At 38.6% G+C, this 9,635-nt stretch overlaps 1 protein-coding gene across 3 annotated transcripts in view; it reads left to right on the top strand.

Moving 5' to 3' along the window:
- The window catches only part of LOC106876870 (putative neutral sphingomyelinase), an 18,927-nt gene that overhangs the window by 2,691 nt on the left and 6,601 nt on the right, over window positions 1-9,635 (top strand). For all 3 annotated transcript variants that reach the window (XR_008265606.1, XM_014925609.2, XM_014925610.2), the window contains exons 2-3: window positions 2,706-2,808; window positions 6,018-6,094. Coding sequence is in view for 2 of the 3 variants with exons in the window: in XM_014925609.2 (XP_014781095.1) it covers window positions 2,706-2,808; window positions 6,018-6,094 (180 nt within the window). In the remaining variant the exon portion in view is untranslated. The remainder of the gene's footprint in view (window positions 1-2,705; window positions 2,809-6,017; window positions 6,095-9,635) is intronic.

Below are 9,635 nucleotides of genomic sequence, written 5' to 3'. Positions count from 1 at the left end.
ATATAAAGATTGCACTGGGCTTCAGTCTGTTTTGGCATAATTTTTACAGCTGGATGCTCTTCCTAATACCAACCACTTTACAGAGTGGACTGGATGCTTTTTACGTGGCACCAGCACTGGCAGGGTCACCAAGATCCTTTGGGAGGGTACGTGACATTGGAGGAGGTGACCTTGTGCCAGGTAATAAAAGGTTAGAGTGCAATAGAGAGACAGAAACAGGTGTCTTGCTGTAGAGGAAATACATGGTTACCTGATCAGAGAGAGAGAGAGAGAATGAGGAAGGAAGGAAGGAATTATTGCTGTAATGGAGATACATGGTTACCCAATCAGAGGGAGAAAGCAAGAGAGAGATGGTGGCAAAGTGCCAGGGCATACCCTCAAAGTACAGGGGTCAGAATATCAATGGTAGGATGGGTCGTTTAAGAATCCATAAGTCAGAAAAAAAATATGCACTTTTGTCAAAAGAGTGGGTATATTAAAGTGTAAAATATTATATACCCATTACAGCCAATCTTATCAATTGGTTTTGCGTTAGGATTTTAATACAGTGTTAAGTAACAGCCGAATTATGTAACCCTGTGCTCTTCAGAGATGGTAGCTATGGAATAAAATAGGACAATTGCTTTCTATTGTTGGAAGTGAACAGACACATCTTGTTTGAGACAACTATAAAAATGACGATGAAATGAACCAAAAGTTATTTTAAGAGTTATGTCCCTTGACACCAAAACACTATCTCTGGGAGTGTTCTGAGGCGATTGGAGTTTTCCAGAAAAGAGTGAATGGGAAATTTGTGCATGTTTTAGGGTTGGTAATCCTGTAGAGATGGGATTTGTACAGCATTTTGCCCCGAAGAATTTAACCGAAGTTTTAACCAAGACGTAAACAATAAGCGTACAAACAAACGCACAGATGCTTACACGACCTTTGAGCACCCCTCCCCCCTTTCTCAAGTTATGACGTTTTGTTTCTATGGTTGGTGCCAAGTTACAAACATATCTAAATACTTTTTCCAATAGATTGTTCCAAGTACCAAGCATGGCACAATATTTACTTCTCATGTGATTTCCATATTATTTTCCGTATAGTGTAGGGTGGGATTGCTGGTATCCACAAAGTGTGTGTGTGTGTGTGTGTTTCTGCTTCTCTGTCACGCTCTACTCTTTCATCATCTGACACAAGATCACCTCCTCCAATGCCCTCTCCCCTCTGAAAGACTCTCTACCTTGCAAAGTCACTTGGTGACCCCTGCCAGTGCAAGTGCCACTTAAAAAGCACCTAGTCCACACTGTAAAGTGGTTAGCATTTGGAAGGGCATCCAGCTATAAAAATCAAACCAAAACTGACCTGGCCTGTGCGAGTGCCATGTAAAAAACATTCGGCCCACTCTATGGAGTGGTTGGTGTTATGAAGAGCATCCAGCTGTAAAACCCATGCCAAAACACACCCAGAAGGATGGCACAAGCTCTCACCTGGTCAGCTCCTGTCAAACTGTCCAGTCCATGCCAGCATGGAAGGAGGATGTTGAATGATAATGATGATGATGAGGAATATAAAATATAATATAAGATATAAGATATAATATAAGTATATGTAATGAGTTATATTATGATTAAATTGTTCAAAGTCTGTGAGACTGTGTAATAATCAACATGGAATAGAGAAGTATTGTTTACAGCCTTTATTTGCACGTAGGATAGGTGTAAAAGGCTATAGTAGTAGCCAGTAGTTTAGTAAGTCAAGCAGAAAGACAAGGATGAATACTTGTACACCCTTAAATGTGTGACTGATAGGAAAAGGTGCTTGCAAAGCTGTACAGTGTGTGAAAGCGAAAGAAAACTGTCCACTGATGTTCTCACAAAGTTCCTATATTCTGTTCAATATCGCAGATTTGCTTATCAGTTGTTTGACCATAACCAGTTGAGTATGTCTCTTAGTGACTGACGATATGTGCATCTCTGATCATGAGCAGAAGTAGTAAGGGAACATCGTAGCCATGTGTTGAGAGGAATTCTTTGGGGTTTGAATAATTCACTTCTAGAAACATAAGTGTCTTGTTTAACATTCTTAAATATCCTTTATTCAAGGACCATTTGAGTGGGATGGGCTTCTCAACCTGAAGAAAATTCTTTCTGAGCTCCACCTGCTCATTACTTTTTCCCAGTTTTTGTCCATCTGGAGGTCTGGACTGAACCAAACTCTGAGTCGTGGAGAGAGGGACAGTCAATCACATCAACCCCAGTACTCAACTGGTACTTAATTTATCAACCCCGAAAGGATGAAAGGCAAAGTCAACCTTGGAGGAATTTGAACTCAGAACATAAAGATGGACGAAATGCCGCAAAGCATTTTGCTCAGCATGTTAATGATTCTGCCATTTCACTGCCTTTTGATACCAACCCGGCTGAAACTGCCTCTGGCTCTGTACTACAAATGTCTTGTTTTCAAAAGTTCTGAATTAAAACCTACCACCAAACCCTAGTCACAATTTATGTTCTTAACATTATCCCCAAAAGGATAAGAGACAAAGTCCACCTTGTTGATGACTTTGCTTTTAATCTTTTGAGAAATTAATACTTAAAAATTATATTAATGTAGAAATTTGTATATAGTAGTTGATTTGTCTGATGTGTGATGAATACCTTGAAAGCTATTTGTTTAAATTAGTTTGACCTTAATTTCTTCTATTTGCTTTTATTTTCCAGGGGCATTCCCTTCCCAGTGATATGTAAGGACAAGAATTTTAGGGTTAAAAGCCTTGCAAAGGCCCTGTCAGAAAGCGAATATGATATCATTTTACTCCAAGAGGTATTCCTTCCACTTACATCATGATTTCATTATTTCTTTGTAATAATTCGTTTTGATTGTGGGACAAAAAGAAGAGCATATCTGGTAAGGTCACAATCATCAATTCACCACAGAGAAAGTTCACTGTCATCAATTCACCATTTTTTCCCAATAAAATAGTTTTAACTATTAATGGTAACTTACTATACTCTCTTTTCTCTCTTTTACTTGTTTCAGTCTTTTGACTGTGGCCATGCTGGAGCACCGCCTTTAGTCGAGCAACTCAACCCCAGGACTTATTCTTTAGAAGCCTAGTACTTATTCTATCGGTCTCTTTTGCCAAACCGCTAAGTTACGGGGACGTAAACACACCAGCATCGGTTGTCAAGCGATGTTGGGGGACAAACACAGACACACAAACACATACACACATACATACATATATATATATATATATATATATATATATATACATATATACGACGGGCTTCTTTCAGTTTCCGTCTGCCAAATCCACTCACAAGGCTTTGGTCGGCCCGAGGCTATAGTAGAAGACACTTGCCCAAGATGCCACGCAGTGGAACTGAACCCAGAACCATGTGGTTGGTAAGCAAGCTACTTGCCACACAGCCACTTCTACGCCTATAATGAATATATTTTCTTGGTAAACTTTCCTCACAATGAACTTTCCTCATGGTGAGCTTTCTTCACAGTGAATTGATGGTGGTGAACTTTCTTGCGATGAATTGATGGCGATGAACTTACCTGTAATCAGAGGAGAAGGTGGTGAAAAAGCCAAACTCTGCTATCTTCAATTTAGTTTCTGTATCTCTCCTCGCCTATGGTAATGAATGGTGGGTAATGAGTGAAAGAATTTAATTGTGAATACTAGCGGCTGTAATGGGGTTCCTCTGAAGGCTCTCTGGAATGACATTCCTTGACAGGGTGTGTAACTCAGAGATCCATTTCTTTGTGTCTGAAGATCATGAAGAAGCATGGCATTCCCTCAAATGGCTATGTAAACCATGGACAACGGACATTAAATGATGATGATTGGGGCAGAACTGGGGTCGATTTGTTCGACTAGACCCTTCATGGCAGTGTCCCAGCATGGCCACAATCTAATGACAAACAGACAAAAACGATAGAGAATAAAGCATCTTGATATGACAAAGTCAAGACCATGACAAAGTCAAGACCATGACAAAGTCAAGACCATGACAAAGTCAAGACCATGACAAAGTCAAGACCATGACATGAGGAAGTGTGTCAGTGATAAGGTAATACTGCAGAGTCCTAGTTTTTTTTTTCATCTAGTGTCAATGATAAAGCAACCGCAGTGCCCAGATAGGGTCTTTACTTAGTCTCTCAATGATAAAATAACTTTGACTAAGTCCTGAAAGTGTTGTTGTTGTTGTTGTTGTTGTTGGTGGTGGTGGTGGTTGTGGTGGTGGTAGTGGTGGTAGAGTTGTTCTTGTTTAACCTCGTATCATCCCCAATGAAGAAGACCTATAATAAAAAGTGTTTTGGTTGTCATCAACCCATTCTTTCTCCAGAAAAGTTGCCCCATGGACCACTTTATCCAATGTTTCTCTTCTTTGATGACACTATGTCACAAATTTTTTTGTCTTTGATCAATAAGTGTTATTTCCTATTTGCTTCTATTTAGAAATTGAAGGAGATGACTACGATTCCCTTCAAACTTTGCTTTGCTTTTGTGCACTGGACATCAGTGTTTTGAAACTGACCTATTTTCTGTTACACTTCAGACAAATTCAGTGTTGAGTTTTTGAAGCAGAAATATTGTCGTAGCAAATATTCTGCTCAATACCACAGATTTGTTTGTCAGTTGCTTGACCTTAACCACTTGAACATGTTTCTTAGTGGCTGACAACATGTGCATCTCTGATCATGAACAGGAGCAGTTGGAGAGTACCATAGCCATGTGTTAAGAGGGATTCTTTGGTGCTTTGAATAAATGTAACAAAAGAAAGGTTTGAAGAAGATATTAGCCTCTTTTTATACTTTCTAGGGGTAAGCAAATAGGAAATTACAGTTGCTACCACCCAAAGATAAAAATCATATTACATAGTGTAATAGAGTAGAATGTGATTTGAAGGTTATTTGGCTGCTATTACTAACAGGCCAAATCGAATTTTGTGTTCATGCAATGTGATATTTAGATGGGAGCCATATTGTGTCTTTATGCTTATTAGCCCATAGCTAGGACTCTGACAGGTACTACTATTTCAGGTCAATGTAGATCTGGGGGAAATAGTGGCTAAGATGTAGATCCACGCACCTCAAATCCCTGGAACTCATGGACCTGAGCCCCACTACTAGATGTAGTTTGAAGTCATACCCAAAAGCTTTGGGTCTAAAGAGTGCGATCGGATTACATGAACTGATCCTCACTTTAAAATTACTAAGTGCAGGCAGGAGGAAAAGCCCAACAGTATTAAAGATTGGTTTACATAACCGCTTGAGTGAAGGCCATTCTTCCTTACCATCTTCAGACACAAAGAAATTGATTTTTGAGCTATGCACCCCCACCAAGGAATGTTATTCCAGAGATCCTTCAGAGGATCAGATTCTCACTATGACATCATGAACACATTAGAAATGTATTTCCAATCAAATAAACGACTTTGAATTTTATTTTAGTGACTTTAACCCTTTTGCCTTCAGATTATTCTGTCAAGTGTAAAGCTTATTTATTCACATTGTCTTGAATCAACCATGCGTCACAACACTGCTTTGAGTTTTCAATGATCAGATAGTTTATTTTTAGAATGACATTGTAGAGTAAGTGTGAGAGGCTGGATCTAGAATATTTTAGGCTGGATATGGCTGTTTCAAATGCAAAAGAGTTAAACACGGTAGTTTGTCTTCCTATTTTTCAATCCTCATGGCTCTCCCTCCATGAGAAAAAATTAGTTTGAACAACAACAACAACTACTACTACTACTACTACTACTACTACTACTACTACCACCGCTGCCACCGCTGCTGCTGCTGCTGCTACTACTACTGCACCTGCTGCTGCTACTGCTGCTACTACTGCTGCTGCTACTACTACTACTACTACTACTACTACTACTACTACTACTACTACTACTACTACTACTAAATCGTTTTTTGTCCAAATAAAGAAATATTTTCTAATCTTTCTTTCAATTTCTGACAATTCTTTCAATGAATTCTCATTTAACAATGTTTGTTTCTTGTAGATTTGGTGCATATCTGACTTTGAACATTTAAAATCAGTGATTTCAAATAAATTACCACATTCCCACTATTTTCACAGGTAAGGAAGTTGTTTTGTTTTTGTTGTTTGATGTGGAGGGAAGGTAGTGACCATGGTCCTTTTATGGGTCTTGTAGGAGGGAAGGAGAAAGCTATACTCATCTGGAAGTGATGGTGTTAAACCAAGTGACTTGACCATCTAGTCAGACCCATGTTTCCCAACTATCTCTTACCTATGAGTCCTTAATTCCTGTTTTACTCAGATGAACCCCACTCCCCAGCCATTTGATGTTTAAAGAAAAAAACCTATTATATTTATGATTAAATATTATAAGGAATTATATAAAAATAATTTTAAAAATATTTTGTGTACTGTAGAAGCATAACCAATTTATTGCTGATAAATTTTAACAAAAATATATATGGACCCCAGTTGAGGACCACTGTAGTGGACCGTATCTGGAAGGAGGAAGATATCCTCAACCAAAGACCTGTCTGAATGCTTGTAATGGATTGGGTTTTGCCAAAAGATTCAAGGTATAAAATGGTGGTGTTGACACTTTTGTTGCTAGATTTTAGTTCAAATACATTGCTCTTGTTTCAATTAATTTTGAAAACAATAAAGAATTTAATAAAACAACTTTGTCATTATTAAGCTGTTGTATATATATACGATGATGGATTCTCTTATCATGAATGACAAACGAGGGTTGAATAAAATAAAGCATTAATCATGTACTATGGACACAAATGTATCTCTTGAGGCCTGCTGGTGCCTTGCAAATCGTTGGGCAAATGGAACAAGTTGAGGACTCAGTTTGCTTGAGTGCTTGTGGATCATTCACTATGTGTTTTCTTGAGTGAATGGCAAGGCCTGTTTTGCTTTGTATCACAAAACCACAATGACAGGTAAGGTTTCCATTTAGAGGAGCAGTGTTTTGCCAGTGTATCTTTATATATATGTGTGTGTGTGTATGCATACACACACGCATATATGACAGACTTCTTTCAGTTTCTATCCACCAAATCCACTCATGAGGTTTTGGCCAGCCTGTGGATATAGTAGAAGGCACTTACCTAAGGTTCCACACAACAGAAACTGAACCCCAAACCTTCTTGACCTCACTGCAAAGCCTGCATTTATGATATATTTCTGTTCATTTGATAGCCTATTTGGGTCTGTAGTTTCTCACCACTGATGATATCTGGTTCTGCATTTGTCGTATCTCCGTGTTATCATACCTACTTTTGCTATAGATCGAGTAGGGCCCTATTATGCTGCCTTATCTTTGACACACTTACTCTAAGACCCAGTTTATGCTCTCACCATAATAATTGACCCTTTGCCTGGAATCTCAGTCTGGACTCTGTCATGTTGCATTATCCTTGATACATATCTTGCTTTATTTCATATTTGATGGAAAGTATTGTTAGATTCTGCTTCTTCCATTAAAGTATATATACCATTTCCTTACTAATTCCATGTAGAAGGATCACAGTATCTTTTATCTTTTACTTGTTTCAGTCACAGACTGTGGCCATGCTGGGGCACTGCCTTGAAGAATTTTTAGTCAAATGAATCGACCCCAGGACTTATTTTCCTTTCATTTAAGCCTGGCACTTGTTCTAACAGACTCTAAATTACAGGGACGTAAACACACCAGCGCCATTTATCAAGCAGTGGTGTGGAACAGACATGGACACAAAGACATATGCACACACACACACATAAACACACACACACACACACACACACACACACACACACACACAACAGGCTTCTTTCAGTTTCTGTCTGCCAAATCCACTCACATGGGCTTTGGTTGACCCAAGGCTATAGTAGAAGACACATGCCCAAGGTGTCACACAGTGGGACTGAACCTGGAACCATGAGGTTTGGAAGCAAGTTCCTTACCACACTGGTATATGCTGGTGCCGATGTTGTTACTTTTTTTTTATGTAGTAGGTCGTCTGCATGCATTAGATTCAAACTGTACATCACTTTACAGCTTCCGTTGAATAGAAATGGTTTAAATAAGATTCACATCTTTCACAGAATCCACTCCACACACACGAATGCATGCATCTGACAATACTTTCCATCAAATATAAAATAAAACATGATAATGTTGAATTAAGGATCACCACAAAGTACTATATATATTGGATAAGGGAGAATGGGATAGGCCAGATGGTTTACAAGTAGTGTACCAAAGATAATGCAATATGCCTGGGTCCAGATTGTGACTCCAGGCAAAGAGTTCAAATCCTACTGATACCAACTTTGCCATTCATCTTATCAGAGTCAATCAAATGATATAAATGTCAAGTACTGGGCTTGTTGGTGTTGACTAACCCCCTCGCTCTCTTTAAAATTACTGGCCATGAGCCGAGTCAAAATTAGAGGCTATCATTGTTGGTGCTGTTGTTGTCAGTGATGATGATGATGGTGGTGGTGGTGGTGGCGATGATGATGGTACACCAGGCACATGCGTCACAACCATATGTGCATGACATGGTAACCTCATATCAAGATAAACGGCGCACAACCTCGCAAGTGGGGCCCAGTTAGAATTTTCTTCAGGTCAAGTAGCCCATCCTGCTCAAAAGTCCCTGAATAAGGTTTGTTTAAGGATGTTGAGCAAAACACCTATGTTTCCAAATGTGAATTATTCAAACCCCAAAGAATTCCTCTCAACACATGGCTATGATGCTCCCCAACTACTTCTGCTCGTGATCAGAGATGCACATATCGTCAGCCACTAAGGGACATACTCAACTGGTTAAGGTCAAACAACTGACAAGCAAATCTGTGGTATTGAGCAGAATATTTGCTGAAGCCCATCTTTTATACCAAGGCAAAACAATGTACATGATAACACTTCCAACCAGTTAATATCGACTGCCATGAGAGCCACTGCCTGGTACTGTATAAGGACATTTATTATTATTATCATTATTATTATTATTATTATTATTATTATTATTATTATTATTATTATTATTATTATTATTATCATCAGCATCATCATCATCATCATCATCATCATCATTATTATTAATGCAGTAAGCTGGCAGAATCGTTAGCATGTCAGGCGAAATGCTTTGGTGGTATTTTGTCTGTCTGTACTTTCTGTGTTCAAATTCCACCAACGTTGACTTTGTGAAGGATAAGAGATGCTACAGTATAACTGGAAACCTGGGGAGGGAAAGTGGCAGGGGCAGTAGCGAAATATCTTCATGTAATACAACACATTTAAATTGATAGGGGTTTTCTAAGGATGTGGGCAGAACTTGTCAGCACAATCTTTTAGATTTCTCTGAGACATGGTTCTCCTGGGATGTTCTCTAGATGTTTCTGACATCCCCCCCTTTTTTTTATCATACCTAGGGTACTTACAATAAGTGGAACAGTTCTTGCTTTAAGATGCCAAATCTTTTGTATTTCAATTTCCAGGTCCTTATATTTACTTAATTTGTAAAATTCTTTTACAGATATATTTTTTATCAGTGGAAACACTTACATCTATTAGTCCTCAAATATTTTCTTCCCTGTCTTTAATAATTATCATCATCATTTCTTATAATGTTGCTTTATGTAA

The sequence above is a fragment of the Octopus bimaculoides genome, chromosome 15 (assembly GCF_001194135.2).
Source record: "Octopus bimaculoides isolate UCB-OBI-ISO-001 chromosome 15, ASM119413v2, whole genome shotgun sequence".
Lineage (NCBI taxonomy): Eukaryota > Metazoa > Mollusca > Cephalopoda > Octopoda > Octopodidae > Octopus > Octopus bimaculoides.
The sequence above is the reverse complement of the archived record's forward strand: the minus strand, read 5'-3'. Positions and strand labels throughout refer to the sequence as shown.